General features: G+C 45.1%; 1 protein-coding gene across 3 annotated transcripts in view; it reads right to left on the reverse strand.

The window, feature by feature from the left end:
* The window catches only part of LOC113010745 (histone-lysine N-methyltransferase 2C), a 94,594-nt gene that overhangs the window by 33,563 nt on the left and 43,926 nt on the right, over positions 1-17,105 (reverse strand). For all 3 annotated transcript variants that reach the window (XM_080292929.1, XM_080292928.1, XM_026149952.2), the window contains exons 13-17: positions 14,130-14,207; positions 13,221-13,936; positions 11,752-11,874; positions 1,049-1,165; positions 791-895 (exon numbers count right to left, since the gene is read on the reverse strand). In XM_080292929.1, coding sequence (XP_080149055.1) covers positions 791-895; positions 1,049-1,165; positions 11,752-11,874; positions 13,221-13,936; positions 14,130-14,207 — 1,139 coding nt within the window. The remainder of the gene's footprint in view (positions 1-790; positions 896-1,048; positions 1,166-11,751; positions 11,875-13,220; positions 13,937-14,129; positions 14,208-17,105) is intronic.

Below are 17,105 nucleotides of genomic sequence, written 5' to 3' on the forward strand. Positions count from 1 at the left end.
CATTTTGGGGTGGGGTGGTTCAGAAGGTAGAAAAAGTCATCTGCTAATTGGAAGGTGGGCGGGTTGATCCCTGGCTGCTCCAGTCTGCATGTCAAATATCCTTGGGTAAGATACTGGACCCCAAGTTGCTCTGCAATGTGTTCACTGGGCTATGAATGAGTGTGAATGTTAGCTAGAATGCACTTAAATGTAGAAAAAAGTGCTTGTGTGAATGGGTGAATGAGAAATGTTGTTTAAAGTGCTTTGAGTGTAAAGTAGAAAAGCGCTATATAAATACCAGGCCATTTACCATTTTCTAAGCTTGTCCTTCACACTTAATCATATTTATTTTTCCACACCTCTCTCTTTTGTCAGAGGACAGCAAGCACGAATGACAGTACTGATTGCATTAAGCGTAAATAACTGCGCTGATAAGCAGTGGTCTTCTTAAAATTCTCTAAAAATTAATGTACTACAATACAAACCCTAGTTTCTGCTTACTTCAAAGTCTTGATTAATATTTTGCAGAGACTGTCAGCAATCACTCATATTTTACAGAGAAAAACAGCACACAGATATGATTTGGGGTAGAGAAAGTAAGAAATAATCAAATTTCAGTGTGATCCTGTGTTATATAATTGACTGTGTTTCCTGCAGGCAGTATCTCCACAGGAATTAATGATCTCCAGTGGGAGAAATCTTTTTAAGCACAGACTGAATTGCAACCCATGAATTTTTGCACGTTGAAGGTCTGAAATTCAAAATGAACCATGTCTGAACACTTATGTGTAAACATAGAGAAAAAACACACCTGTTTTAGTGTAAAACTATCATTGCTGGAAAATATGACCACTGTGTTATGCATTGCATTCTCCTCTTCCTCCTTGACTGGGTATGGGTTTTCTATTGTGGTGACCTGCATATAAGGAGAAAAACCCCCCACAAAATAAACAAAGTGTGACAAACAAAGATAACGCTGCTTGGAATATTTCATTAGGGTCTATAGCTGAAGGGAAAACTAACACCAATTTTAATGTAGTGCAATATCTCAAACGGAAACAGCACATACCCCAGGGTTGATGCTGGGACTCACTCCATTTTTCCCTCTGGCCCTGCCACGTCCTGCTCTACCTGACAGACCAGCCCCTCTTGGCCGCCTCCTCCCGGGAAAGCCTGAGCCTCGCCCCTGTAGATAAAGAGACCAAAAATATAAGCTCTGATAATGACTACATCACATTTTACAAACTAAAGCAGGCAGACAAAAGTGCCAAAGTTGGTTTTATGCTTGCATACGCAATTGATCAGTAGCCAGAGATTTAAAGGTTTCTTTTGTCCTCTGATATATTATTTGAATCTTTTTTTTTTTACTGCCCAGAGAGGTAATGATTTTCTTTGTTTATATGGATGCAAGCTACTACTGAAAGTACAGCCCGCACGATGAGTAATTTACCTATTGCAGTCTGTTAGTAATACTTGGCTTTAATGTGTTTTTTAAAAGAACTGTCAGCTTGTTTTAAGGGTCAAAACTACATTTCAGAAATATGTAACATTTGATCATCACGTCAGTGTTTGATATGATGGGAAAAAAAATCAACCTGGTTCTTGACATTCTGATAATTCATGGAAATGACTGTTATTTCAGAGGTACACTTCAATTTTTGCCAGACAACCAGCATGGGAGAAAGTGAAAGAGGCCTCTGAACTGCTGTTACAGCAATACAGTGTTCCACTCTGCCTTTTGCACCTTTCTGACAGCAGGTCTCTAGCTAATCACGAATGACTGACTTATGTTTAACTGAACTTCTCAGTCCCTGCCCTTAAAATCCCACAGTTGGCCCTGATCCCAAACTCAGGTCTCGCCTATTCAATATTCCTCCTAATAGGCGCACTGTATGATGGTATTTAACCTGAGTTACACCCCCTACCATAGAGTACAAATTAACCCTTACCCAGTATTGCTAAGAGTAATGGCTGTCACCATGGCAACAAACTGGCTTAGACTTCTCACAGAGTCTAAATCTGAGAGGAAAAATGTACTTTAATAAATACAGCTACATGAATGGGTTTAAGTACAACACAGAGAACACATTAGTGCATTGTGGACAAAGAGGAAATGGAACACTCAATGCAAGGATCAGCCAATTATCTGAGCTAATATTCAGCTTTTCGTTCCTCCTCTCTCCCAGACTGTCTATATAGTTATTATTTTTTACCATTTTATTTTATTATCTTGATCTAAAAATGTGTTACTTTGGCTCTCATGTAACTTTGATGTATCTGTAGTGACCGCTTTGTGGTCTCAATGCCCTGCCCACAGCTCCCGTTTGGTTAAATGTAACACTTACAGCTACTGTGCAACAAGGCAGGTGCAATGCACCTGGATTCTCATGAGACCATGATCACAATCACAAAAGAATCCATCTTGACTAGCTTTAGCTTTGTGGCTATAGCTGAAGTTGTTTTCCACCAAGTCTTTACCGTTCAAACTGTTGCCCTTTCTCTCTTTGTATAATCTGTGAACCTCCGTACTGATATGATTAAAATGGCGATAAAAACTGATACAATTGTACACTTGTGCCTGTAACCCAGCCATGGTGGCAGCAACAGAATGCTTTAGGTTACAAAAATCGAGAGGTGCACAACCAGCCAAAGTGACACCAAAATGGCCGCAAGCGTCGGCGGATGTGACGTCAAGGGAGCAAGCGGTGAGCATAAAAGTGCCATTAGGCATAACATAAGAGACTTGTTTTTATTGATAGCCTGCGAGGTTTTCTTTGGTATTCTTTACAAAGATGGCAAAATGAAAGTCTAACCACCTAGCCAATAAATGCACATGTATCCTCAGTGCAATTGGTAGCTCTTATTCTGCTCTCTAGCATTGGTGAGCTCAGCATAGCAGCACCCTTTAGCTTACACCGGATTGCCAAGACAGGACCTTCACTATTAGCTGTAGCAGCTTCCTTGGGAAGAAGCTACAATACAAGGTCCTCCACAATAGTAGCTTGGTCATTGAGCCAGTGGAAATTGGTTAACAGAAACTAAACACCAACATGAGAGCGAGAGGTTTGTCTACAAGTAAGTAAGTAAGACAGCCGATGGCTCTGGAGGGTGGAAAAAAACACCTAAATAAACTGGCGAATAAATGTAAAATACGTTACTGACCCAACTGGGTAAAATCTCTACGTGGGAGCTTTTGAAACTCCTCCCTGCGGCTGGTTTTTCTTCTTTGCCAAGCACTGTGCCCTACAGTATGTTGCCCTGATGGTTTGAAGTTAGCTTTTGGATTGATGTTGATAAACAGATGGGTTCATCAAGTATTTTTTAGAGGAAAAAACCAAAAACAAACACTTGCTAGATTGCTCTGTTTAAGGTCTGAAATTAACACCAAGAACCAAATGTAGGTAGATTTTCCAAAAACGGTAAAATAATACCTCCAGTCACATAATTAAAAAAACTAAAACAAAAAGAACATGCTAAATGTGTCAAACCTTGCTATGTTATGGGGCCCAATGCCCTATAACATTTTTTTTTTTTACACACACACACACACACACACACACACACACACACACACACACACACACACACACACACACACACACACACACACTTTCCACACCTGTATTCTGCAAAGGTCCGCTCCTACTGCATTTCTGATTCTGACATTTATGTCTAACCCTAACCATCAAACTATAATTATCTCTGGGGCATAAGTGGAGCCCTGTTAAATACCGCATATTGCTACAAAGACTGTACTCCCATGATCTATTAATTACAACAAGAATGTCCAGTTTTCCAGTTACATTAAACATGTGTCATTAATAGCTTTAGTGGTACAATACACTGAAAATAACAAAAAATACAACCTATTTGTATTACAATAGCATAAATAAGAGGATTTAACAGTTACGCATTGTTGTTATTACTCTAAACTGTTTTAGCCACTGTCTTTATTCTGCAAATGCATATCCATTTCAAATGTTGTTTGTCTTCAGCTTTGAATCCATCTGCATTTGTTTTTTTGTTTTTTCCTCCTTCACTCAGGATTATGCCGCTGCTGGCAAACAAAAAACCTTGAGTAATGCATTACCTTCACTTTCACCTGCTTAACGGCTTTTTGCTGTGTTGCGAGTATCTACCTGAACAAGGTTCAGAACACAGAAAGCAAACTATAGAAGAAATACAGAAGCAATGTAACCAGAGAAAACAAACCAGTAGACACAGCTCCTTTTGTGACCTTAAATTCTTGCGGTGCACCTCTAGTTGGCCTTTTCTGTATTCTCATCGTAAAATGTATTTTCTGTTCTTAAATTCACTGCAGCAATTGAGCCCTTCCAAAATTAACCAGCAAAATAGCATTATAGTCTGCTAACAGTACCAGCATTTAGAAAATGTTGAGTTCTCTTTCATAGCATTCGTTTCGTGTCTCACTATGGGAACGCCTCCTGCGTGACCTCATCAGAAGCTCAAATACCATTACGCCAGCCCTTACAGGCTGGCTAGGTGACGCCCATGTCAGGAGGGGCCAGTGCCTCCCTATATAATAGGCTGACATAGCGTCAGATGTCATTCAAAAACCTCTTCTCGCTTCTCACAGAAGCCTGTAGACAACTGTGCTATTGGGTGCTAAAGCTAAACTGTCCACAGATTCGAGTGAACAACTCGGTCGCCGGGCGCTTTGTTCCCAGCTTTCAGTTGTCCACTAGCATACAAGCAGTAGCAATACTGTTCTGTGGCTAGTGCGGGTGCCAAGTAGCAATACTTTCACCCAGGGAAGTAGCAATACTTTCCGAAAGCGAAGTAGCAACACTTTGCTAATAAAGGTACCCCTAGCTTCACCATCAGGTAGCAATACCCTTCGACGCTAGCGGTTTTACACATTAGGTAGCAATACCTGTAGAAAAGTAGCAACACTTTTCACCCCACGCTAGCGAGGAATAGCAATATTCTCCGCACTCAGTGTCAGTCTCGCTAACGTGCGCAACCCTCTAGCTAACCATGGCTACGACGGCCAACGAAGTTGCAAAACTTTGTCCTTGCGGCAAGAAGATTTCTGCCTGGGATACACACCCCTTGTGTGCGGCATGCCTGGGCTTATCTCACGCTCAGGCTGCCCTGACACCTGCACACGACTGTATCCACTGCGCGGCTGTCCCACGCAAACTACTCCGCCGCAGGCTAGCTCGCCGGGCTAACCTGTCGGGTGGCGACCCTTTGCTGTGTGAGGCTGCTGCGGCGCAAAAAGAAACTGAGATGCCCGATGATTTGGCCGCAACGCCAGGGCCGAGCTGGGCAGAGGCAGACCCTCAGCCCATCGCGACCGCTTTCCCGTCGCTGGAGGCACACGGAGATCGTGTGTTTTTCCGCGATGCTGAAGTCACCTGGGGAGGAGATGCTAACGAGGAGGACGATTCCTCCTCCTTGGCTAGCATCAGCTGGGCTGCAAAGCCCTCGGCTACCGGCGAGGTTGAAAAACCGACACCACCGTCTCCCCTGGATCTCGACATGCAGGACATGTGCAAGTGCGCAGCCGCTAGGCTCAACATCCCGTGGCCCACCATACAAACAGAGGTTGTAAAGTCTCGTTTTGACGGTAAGAAATTGCCGAAGGCGAAAAAGACGGGGAAGCATGTGTTGCCTGTTTTTCCTGAGCTACTCAATGAGATAGCGGTGACGTGGAAAGCAAAACCTTACAGCGAGAAACACCCCATCAAGGGGAGCTCCCTGCTGGATTGTGAGGGGATGGAGTCTATCGGCCTCCGCCGGATGCCACAAGTGGAGCCGTTGGTGGCGAGCCATCTTCACCTGAAGACGTCTCTGTCCTCATCGGCCCCATCTCTCCCCTCCAAAACAGACCGCTTCCTGTCTAGCCTTACAGATAAGTGCTACAAGGCAGCGGCTCTGTCAGTAAGAGCCCACAACGCCTCTTCTATGCTAATGGCTTACCAAGCTGAGCTAGAAGAGGACATGACAGCTAACACAGATACCACAGTGTGGGATGAAATCTGCGTTATAACTGACCACGTCCTCCGCCTCCACAAGGTAGCCATACAGGCTACTGGGAGAGCCATGGGCCTCATGGTTCTTCAGGAGCGAGCACGCTGGCTCGGGCTCACCAACCTGACGACTAAGGAAAAAGAGGGACTCCTCGACACCCCTGTCGTCCCTCACGGTCTCTTCGGTGCGGCTGTTACATCCATGCAGAAGAGATGTGAGGAGAAAAAGAGAGATGATGAGGCTCTGAAACTCTGCCTGCCGAGGAGGGCCCAGCACGCCACCCCAGCAGCGCCGCGCCAGTCATTCGCGCAGGCAGCGTCTCGCCCGGTCCCCGCTTTCAGGATTCCCAAAGTGCCTAAGACGCAGGCAGCCCCCCAGGCTGCCGGGGCCACTAAGAATCCATGGACTCGGAAGCAGTCTCCCCAGGCCAGACCTCAAGCGGCCCCTCCTCCCCCGCTGCCGCGATCGTGAGGAGGAAGAAGCAGCCGGCCTGACAGCCTCTCCTCTAGGCGGGAGCGAACCCAGTTTCCCCCCTTCATGGGCCGCCCTGCCGCCTCCCAGCTCCGTTCCAGAGCAAGTTCAACGGGACATGTTCCACACGAGCACTTCTCTCATGCATTCTGTATTAAAAAAGCCCCGACACGCGCATCCAGGCAATTTGCCGAGGGCGCTGTCGAGTGTTGCAAAACACATGAGAAAATCAAACATGCTGAAAAACGGAGCACCGTCTGCCATAACGCAGCCCGTGGAGACTCGCGTTTCCACGGCTGTGATGATGCAGATGAGCCCGTCACCTCGCTCGCCTGTGACAGAGGTGACGGGACGCCGAAATGGCGTGTGTTTCGCGCTGCGACCACAAGGGGGCGCCAAAACGCCATATTCGGTGGAGTGGCCAGTGAGCGCTCTGTCTCTCCACATGAAGAGCTGGGCCACCTGCACTCAGTCAGCATGGGTGCTGAGGACATTGAAAAAGGGCTACAGGCTGCAATTCAGTGTCGCTCCACCACAATTCAAAGAAATTGTTTACTCTCGTGCTCCGGGCGAGTCTGCCAGTTTTCTCCTGGAGGAAATTTCCACCTTGAGAGACAAAGGAGCTATAAGAGTTGTCCCTCCCGAGGAAATGCACAGCGGATTTTATTCAAGGTATTTCCTTGTGCCAAAGAAAAGGGGGAGGGGGATGAGAGCCATTCTGGATCTCCGTGCCCTGAACCGGCATTTGAGGACATACAAGTTCAGGATGTTGACGCACACCTCGCTGCTACGGTTTGTACGAGCGGGCGACTGGTTCACATCAATCGACCTGAGGGATGCTTATTTCCACATCCCCATATATCCCCCACACCGAAAGTATCTGAGATTTGCTTTCCAGGGGATGGCATACGAGTTTGTAGTCCTGCCTTTTGGTCTCTCACTGAGCCCAAGGGTGTTTGTGAAATGCACCGAGGCAGCAGTGGCCCCGCTCAGGAAAAAGGGCATTCAGGTGGCCACGTACATCGACGATTGGCTGGTGGCAGCCCCAACCCGCCAGGGAGCGACTTGTCACACAAATGCTCTCATACACCATCTGGAGAGTTTGGGTTTCCAGATAAACGTGGAAAAGAGCACATTGACGCCAACTCAATGCATTACTTTCATAGGGCTCAGCCTAGACTCCCTTCGGGTGAGGGCTTTTCTGTCCCCGGAGAGAACGGCGGCCATACAGTCATCCCTTGCACTGTTTCGCAGAGGCAGCACAGTGACCCTCAAACAGTGCCAGAGGCTGCTCGGTCTGATGGCTTCTTCTCTAGTGGCGATAACACTGGGACGCCTGCACATGAGAGGCTTTCAGCGCTGGGTGGGCTCGCGGGGACTGGACCCTCACCGAGACGGCCACCGTCGCGTGAGAGTCTCTGCAGACTGTTCACTCGCTCTCCGCGAGTGGAAGAGGCCAGGTTTCTTGTCTCAGGGCGATGCCATGGGGGCAGTTTCAGCCAGGAAGGTGATTTCCACAGATGCCTCTCTTTCCGGCTGGGGGGCCACCCACGAGGGCAGAACAGTGAATGGGGAATGGGGCCCTCACATGCGCTCCGCCTACATAAACTGTCTGGAACTGCTGGCGGTTCACCTGTCGCTAAAACACTTTCTCCCTTGGCTGAGAGGTCATCATGTTTTAGTGAGGTCGGACAATTCCACCGTTGTGGCCTACATCAACAGACAGGGGGGTCTGGGGTCCCCCAAGTTACACACGCTGGCACACAGACTGATAGTCTGGAGCAGTGCCCACCTGCTGTCACTGAGAGCAACTCACGTGCCGGGGATCTTGAACTTTGGAGCAGATCTTCTCTCCAGGGGCAACCTGCTGTATGGGGACTGGAAGCTTCACCCGGAGGTGGTGAAGCAGATCTGGCTGCGATTCGGTCAGGCGACCGTGGACGTTTATGCATCCAGGGAGAATGCTCAGTGTCCCCTGTTTTACTCGCTGCACGATCAGAGAGCTCCACTTGGGGTGGATGCTCTAGCTCACGAGTGGCCGAGAACCCTCCTCTATGCTTTTCCCCCAGTGGCCCTCATTTCTCCAACTCTGGCCAGAGTGAGGGAGAGAAGTCACTATATGATCCTGATAGCCCCGCACTGGCCAGGGAAACACTGGCTGGCGGAGATTTTTCAGCAGCTGTGCGGCCCTCCTTGGCCGTTACCACTACGCAGAGACCTCCTGTCTCAGGCACAGGGGGAGATATTCCACCCCCACCCAGAGAGGCTAGCTCTATGGGCTTGGGCCGTGAGTGGTTTAACCTGAACACGGTGGGGCTCCCTCATAGTGTTATCGACACTATTCAGTGTTCTAGAGCATCGTCTACTCGGACGCTATATGAGCACAAGTGGCGTGTGTTTGAAAGCTGGTGCTTAGAATCACAGGCCATCTCTTTTCAGTGCTCGGTGGCTGTGATTCTGTCATTTCTTCAGGCCCTGATTGATAAGGGTAAAGCCTTCTCCACCATCAAGGTGTATTTGGCAGCAATTTCAGCCTGCCATATTGGTTTTGAGGGAAAGACTGTTGGCCAGCATCCCTTAATATGCCGTTTCATGAAGGGTGCACGCCGTAAATTGCCTACGTCTAGGCCGTTGGCTCCATCGTGGGACCTTCCCACAGTATTGGCTGCGCTCTCCTGTTGCCCATTTGAACCCCTGGAACAGGTTGAGTTGAAATTTCTGTCCTTGAAGACGGCTCTTTTAATTGCTTTAGCTTCTGCTAAACGTGTGGGAGAGATCCACGCTCTCTCAGTGCATCAGTCATGCATTCAGTTCTCCTCGGATAATACGAGGGTCTGTATGCGGCTCAACCCTGCCTTTGTCCCGAAGGTTGTCGGCGCATGTTCCCCTATAGAACTGCCGGCCTTTTGCCCACCGCCTTTCTCCTCAGAGGAGCAACAGCGGCTGCATACCTTGTGTCCAGTCCGTGCCCTGCGCATTTACATGGACCGAACCCAGAGTGTCAGACAAAGTGACCAGCTGTTCGTGTCCTGGGCTAAACCACATATGGGAAAGCCTGTGTCTAAACAGCGCCTCTCCCATTGGATAGTGGGAGAAATTGCCTTGGCCTATACTAGCGGGGGCCTTCAGCCCCCTGCTGGCTTACGTGCGCATTCCACTAGAGGTCTGGCAACCTCATGGGCTCTCTTTGGGGGAGTTTCTATTCAGGAGGTGTGTGCAGCCGCATGCTGGACCTCGCCTCATACATTTGCTAGGTTTTACAGGTTAGATGTGACAGCACCTAACCTAGCACATTCAGTCCTCAGTGCAGGTTCTTCCCGGGTGGGGGCCTCTCCCCTGTGAAGTGCTGTTGGGGACAGTTGTCTTCTTAACAGGCATGTCTGGCAATCCGGGAGTCAGTATTTCTCCCATAGTGAGACACGAAACGAATGCTATGAAAGAGAACTTAAGGTTATGTATATAACCCCGGTTCTCTGAGTAGCATGAGTGAGTGTCTCACCAGACCGCCCTCCTTGCTATGGAAGCGAGGAAGAGGTGGGCTTGTTTTGAATGACATCTGACGCTATGTCAGCCTATTATATAGGGAGGCACTGGCCCCTCCTGACATGGGCATCACCTAGCCAGCCTGTAAGGGCTGGCGTAATGGTATTTGAGCTTCTGATGAGGTCACGCAGGAGGCGTTCCCATAGTGAGACACTCACTCATGCTACTCAGAGAACCGGGGTTATATACATAACCTTAAGTTATTTGTATTACATTTTAAGTTTTACAAAATGTTGTGTGCCACATTGTTTATCCTGTGTGTTATTAATTGACATGTTCAGCTAAGATAATATGGGTCCCTGTACTACACAGTGCTTCTCGCAGTATCAAAAAAACATCATTGGGGATACAGTGCTGAGAGCTACAGTACTGTGCAAAAGTCTTCAGCCACTCCCGTTTCTTTACATTTAACAAGGAAAATGGCCATAACAGAGTCTGCATGTTTTTTAGATGACTATGGACACTTACTGGTAAAACAGTGAGTGTCCATAGCCATCTAAAAAATGACTCTCCTGACCTCCTCCAATCATACTGACAATGATCTGAACCAAAAATTAAAAAATTTGGTTTTAATCACCCCATCAGACCTATTGTAGCTTTACAGACTACACTTACAGACTGTTACAGGACTTTCAGTTCAGTCAGTTCTTATGTAACATGGACTATCTCCACCTCTTCTCCCAGTTTCCCTTCCTTATGAATGGTTTGACAGCCATCCTTCGACTGAGATCATTTCTGATGAGACTTGAGTGAACAACATATCGATCAACTGAAGGACGAGATGCATCTCTTCAGGTACTGTGCCAGGTGTTTGCTGATTCTCCCCCCCCCCTCCAATGTCTTAAGGATATGGCTTTCACATACTGTTCATGTACTGTAGAAACTTCCTTACCCTTGTCACTTTTCTTTTGTTCGCCACAAACCAGTTTCCTCAAATGTGTTTTTAAGGGCACACTGCATACAATGTGAGATATGCCAGGATTTTAGCTAAAAGCTCTTTATGAATAATTTTGTTGGTGCATAAATATGCCTGAAAAACTGTCATCTTTGACAAATACAATTTAACACTCAAGATACAATTTAAATTTATTCTTAGCTAAATTATCTGCTGTGGGCAAACAACACTGGTTCATCCCGTGAACCAGTCCCTTTTTAAAAAACCTGAATGATTCATAGGTCAGTGTTAAGTGGCTTAATAAACAAAAACATATGGAAATGGTCAGGTACAAGCACTAGACTGAAAATAAGTGAAAAAACAGCGAATGTCCAAAGAAAACTTTAAAAGAAGATCACAAAGGCTGATGAAAAATTGTTCATGATCACTTAAAAAAAAACAAAAAACAATAAAGTCTGGCAAAATATAAAGAAATGAAGAGGCTGCTTGAGATTTTTGAACTGCACATCATGAATTTCGGCTTGACACCAGAATAGCGGCATGTTAAAAAATAATTACATAAATAAAAATAAAATCCTTTTTAGCACTATACCATACCCTTGATTACGCAACTCCAATCTGTAAAAGCACAAAATTATCTTGTTTGTACAGAGTAATATTTCACTTTCACCCTAAAAACGTCATTAGCTTAGTCATTGGTATGCGACTACCCCTCTCACTTTAAGATTACAGTAATTGTTGTTGTTGGCTTCAGTACACATTAGTGACATTCAGGAACACTCAGGGAGTGCGCGTCACTTTGGCAAACAGAGGGCTAACAGAGGGCAGCTGCTGCCCTGCCGTCTCTGGTGAGCCATGGTATTTACCACTCTGATGCTCCAGCCGGGACTGCCAGAGGACTGCCTGGTCTTTAGGACGTCCCAACCCTCTGGCTGGTCTGGTGACCAGGACAAGGGTGAGCTCACACTGCTATGGGGACTCCATGCACCCTAAGGTAAGGAGGGGTGGGTGAGAAAGTGAGAGAGGGAGAGAGGGAGGGAGGAGGGCGACAAAAATAAAAGAAAAAAAAATGCAGCAACTTAAAAACCAAGCCAGCAAAGAAACAAAACATACAAAGAAAGATGTTAGAGAAATGTAGTGAGCTCCTACTGTAGCCATTTGGGAATCACTCAATACACACCCAAACTGTGCAGAGGTACAAGAGAGCATCTGATATGCCAGACTAGAAAGAGGATGAGTTATTAGGTTGCATTCTCTGTTAAAGCGAACCCTTTCATGCACATGAACTTAAGAAGTATCTTTGGAGAGCATCACTGTGTTAGTTGCTTTTCAAGCAGCAGAATTTGCCAGGAGTATCAAGGCACCATAAAGCAGGAAAGGAGGCCCTGTTACCTCTTGCCATGACAACCGAGTATGTTTGGCATGTTGACAAAACAGGGGCACTGCGTCAGTAACTCAGTAGACGAGTGTATCAGATAAAAACATGCTAAATAGAAAAGCAGCATTCAAGTTTGTTGGGAAGAGATTTCTCCTGGCCTTGTGTAACAAATTAGTTGGATTCATATGTTGATTTTAGAAATGGGATATATGTAGAAAGAAACGGTGCCAACTGAGTTAGTCTGTCCTCACTGGCATCATTCACAGTGTATTACAGTCATGAGTGTAATTTATTTTGCTGACAGTCAGCTTTCAGTTTACATTATAAACTCTAAACACTAATATTATAAGATTAAATTTTTTTTTTATATAGCCACAAGTCACTCACTGTCACTGATGGTGTAATAATGATATAAATAGGATGTGATAATGGCAATGATCACTGCAATATGTGATTTGATGAATGCTCATCCTCAACAGGACTGATGTTTGTAACATGGACATTGGATGAACAGGGAGACTGATTGCTATGCCAAAGGTGGAAGATAGCGAGGGCCATCAGGAAAATGTGATTTAGCGCTAAAATTGCATCTCCTACAGAAAATAAAACACACTCAACTCAGATTTACATAAACACTGTGACTAATCTTGTGGTGCACATTCATGTAAAGAGAGTGCAAAGAGTGGATAGAGCACCATTCACTGTGTTGTCCTAAAATTTCATTGAAAAACATATACTCAACCCCACAAGTTTCTTCAACTCTTTCAACCCAACATAATCTAATTTCATAAACCCACAGGACACCAACCCACATAGATTTAGGAGTGCACAAGATACAAGCACCAGTTGTTCACCTACACTGATCTGGTTTATTAGTGGGACAGGGAACATCACAGAATCAGACAGACGGGGACAGAAAAATCAACAGTCGCTGTGACATGATGTTCAGGTTCCTACCTGTTTCACTCGTGGTCTCCCAGGTGAAAACTTCCTCTTGGTGATGGCTGGCTTTCCCATCCCAATTTTGGGGGTGAATGCTATGAGAGTGGTGGTGGGCATTACACTGCTGTGGTCACTCATTGATGTTAGAATCTGGGTCTGAGTTAGTTCTCTGGGAGATGTCCCTCGAGCCAGAGGGGAGGAGTTGGAAGGTGAAGAAACCATTTCAGCTAGCCTTTCCACAGTTGTTTTAAGGGGTTTCTCCTCTAAAGACAAACTGGGAAATGGCATACTTGGCTTTTCCGGTGTAGTGTCCATCTCTTCTGATGTAGAAGTGGAGGGCTTAACAGTCTCTGCCAGGTTTCTGTGAAAAATACCCTCTCTCCTATCACTGTTGAGTTCTTTTGGATTAGTTTCCAGGAAAGAACCCCTGACTACATCCATATTTGAAGGCTGGGGTAGTGCGACTACCATCGGTTGGTCCGTGAAGGGTACTGATGCAGTACCTGGTTCTTTGGTGGTTGAGATGATGGCCTTAAAATCCTTTGTGCTGGGGTTGACCATGCCCTTTTCAGGGCAGGCCTCAGTATTTGCTGGTTTGATTTGTATTGTGGTGTCCTGTGTCTGTAGTCCCTCCGTAGAGTGTTGCGCTGGAATAGACTCCTGGCTCAGAGTCACTGAAGACGCATGACTCTCTGTAGATGCAAGCTGGGCTCTTACTGCTGGTTTTGTTTCTGAAGAAGGAATTAGGTTATTAATGACAAAGATTTAGATTTGGTAGAAAATGTACATCTTAAAAAAAATTGACACATTATTTTATCTTTGATAATAAACCATAAGCATTGTAGTTAACCAAAACTTTATAAAAACTATTAGATACAAATCAATATGAGTAAAGTGGTAAATAAATAAGTGGCCTGTACAAACCTGATTTAATTTCTGCTGGAATTTTGACAGAAGGTTCAGTAACCTGCCTCTCTACTATGTCTGCTCCCACAGAGATGTCTAAAAGACAGATTCAATATTAACAAGATTAGGTATAAAATATACATCACTTCATTAAAAGCAAGAATAAGACTCTAACTTTGTTCACAATATCTTCAAAGTGGTTAAAGAATAAAGAAAGCAGCCCATAAGCACAGATGGATTTGGAAACCCAGCAAGAAGACAGTTCTCTAAAAATTATGTTTCCATTAATTCTAAAAACACTCATCTCAAATCAGCTGGTAAAAACAAGCAGAACTAAACAATGATGTAGTTTCCTGAGACAATGACACCAATATCACTTTCTTTCACTCGTGAAAGCACCGTGAGAAGTGTGTGAGAAGAGTTGATTTTGGGTAACAAGTGGTCGCAGTGCAAAAAACCACATGAGGTAAGCTTGTATCACAGACTTCATTTTGGTATTAATATAGTCTCTCCTGTTTTCTCTCATCACTTTGGTTTTGTAATGTGTACCCCCCTTTCTATTTGGTTTTATAGCAGAGACAGCAATGCGTTTGACTAGTCTGGTATGAATAGAACTAGTCATTGCTGGCTATCAGGAATCCAAACATCGAGCCAGTATTCTGCCAGACACCCTCTGACAGTACAGATAGCCTAGTCTTAAGGAGGCGCCCACCATTTCAATCCACAAGTTCCCATGTCATACTGATCCTGACACACACATGCACCTGCTACGCATCTCTGCCAGGGAAGGGAGTAACCATGACAACCAACATCCCAGGGTCTGTGTGCTCTGGGCTCATGACTGTGCAGCTTGCAGGTGCTCATCCGGTGCTGATGCCAGAGAGTCAATTAGAGAGATGGGCCTCCAACCATCTCCAGCCATCAGCTATTGACCAAGCTGAACACGCATTCACATTCATATTAACACCTTACTTCCTATATCTCCTACAGTGAATAAGGTGACGGTTTAGATAAACATGCAGCTCTGATTAATGCAGTGAAGGCCTAAAGTCAGGCCTCGCCTGCATTCACAGAATGGATCTAACAGCATCTGTCAGTTAAGTCACTGTAAGCCTGTTGTTAAACCCTGAGGGGTGGTGAATCCTGGCAGGTGATGAACAGCTCCAGTTAATGACTTTAATTGCATTACACGAGTGGGCAGCTGGCAGCATAGTCATCATCACATGTTTTTTAAAAAAAGGAAAAAGTGGGGGAAAAAAGAGCATAAATTAAGTACAGATTAGTTCTTTTTTTAAAGTGTCCTATTAATACCTAGTGAAAAATTATAACTGTTCAGTTCAGAGCCTTTAACCCCAAACACTATATTTTAAGTAAAAGGGGTATGACATGTTAAGAGAAGTGTAGGAATAATACTGTTTTGTGTTTACTGTTAACTTTAAAAAGTTAACAATTAAAAATGTATGCACAATATAACAAGTTCACTCCACATGTCTTTAAAAACCACAACCAGTAACTCACTGTCTCACCAGGTAAATCCAGTAATGAATAGGGATGGGTATCGAAAACCGGTTCTTGTTGAGAACCGGTTCCCACTGTTTCAATTCCTTGGAATCGTTTGCCACTTTTAAAAATGATTCCCTTATCGATTCCAGTCGCCCCGAATGACGTCATCACGTTGAGTAGCGTCTTTTACCCAGTAGGAAACACGGCGCCTGAGCGGCGCAAACGCTCAAAAGTTTGGTTACACTTTATGAGAAAGGATGACAACAGGGCAACGTGCAATACTTGCAAAGTAGAGATTTCATCAAAGGGAGGAAACACTACGAATATGCAAAAGCATTTGCTCAAAAAACACGCGATTGCTTTCAACGAATGTCGTGTTTTTGATCCGCTCCGGACTAGCGAAGCTCAACCCAGCAGCAGCGGTAGCGTTTCCACGTCCTCTCCCGTTAATACTGCAGGTAACTAATCAATTAGCATTGCATATTATGTTAGCGCGATTTACCTTATTACAAAACCTGCTATTACTGTGCGTTGCATTTAGATAACCATGATGAGAGAGACAGAGTCTGGCTGGCTCAGATGCTGGCAGTTCTCGCTGCAGTCTACCGGTAGCGTCTCCTTTCAGGCCAGGATAGACGAATGTCACCCAGCAGTGTCTAAGTTTGTGGTCAAAGGCTTGCACCCATTTGCCACAGCAGATGCCCCCGATTTCACTTTGGTAAGTGAATGTGTTTAATTGTAGGCAGGACATTACTGGATATTCTTGTGTAATTGCTACAGAATAATTTATGTTAAACTTTGTTATTGCTACAGGAGAATATTAATTTTATTATTTTACATATACATTTTTTTTCCTGGGGACCCTGTGACACCCCATTGAAGAGCCGTAGGCTGTGGATCTCTTAAGATCTCACTGTTGGGTTTGTAAGGCCATGTTACTCCTAAATTTCTATCTTGTTCAAAGAGAAGATATAAAACAAAGTTCTAAGCTAATCGACTTTAGTGTTCTCCTTTTTTAAAAAAAAGAATCGATAAGAGAATCGATAAGGAATCGAATCGTTAAACAGAATCGAAAATGGAATCGGAATCGTTAAAATCTTATCAATACCCATCCCTAGTAATGAAACAGTGAATAGCTACAGGAAAAGTAAAATGAGAGAACATTTATATGGTGAGCAGTGCGGCCAAGCTGTGTGAGTAATAATGAATGAATGAGCCAATATAGCTCAAAGGCAGGTTAGCAGTCAGGGGATCAGCGATATCACCATCATGCTACTGCAATCCATTCTCTCATCAGTGGAGTCTGCTGCTTAGACAAGAGTGGGCAGCAGAGCTGCCACTGGCAACCCCAGCTAACCATATATTTCACTGATATTGCACTCCAGTGCTGGCAAATCTCACAGGCACCAGAATTGAGATGCAGCTCTGAGCTTCATGCAAGCATTCCAACACTGTGCAACTTAAAGTGGCAATAAAGCTTGCACCATAATG

The sequence above is a fragment of the Astatotilapia calliptera genome, chromosome 18 (assembly GCF_964374335.1).
Source record: "Astatotilapia calliptera chromosome 18, fAstCal68.1, whole genome shotgun sequence".
Lineage (NCBI taxonomy): Eukaryota > Metazoa > Chordata > Actinopteri > Cichliformes > Cichlidae > Astatotilapia > Astatotilapia calliptera.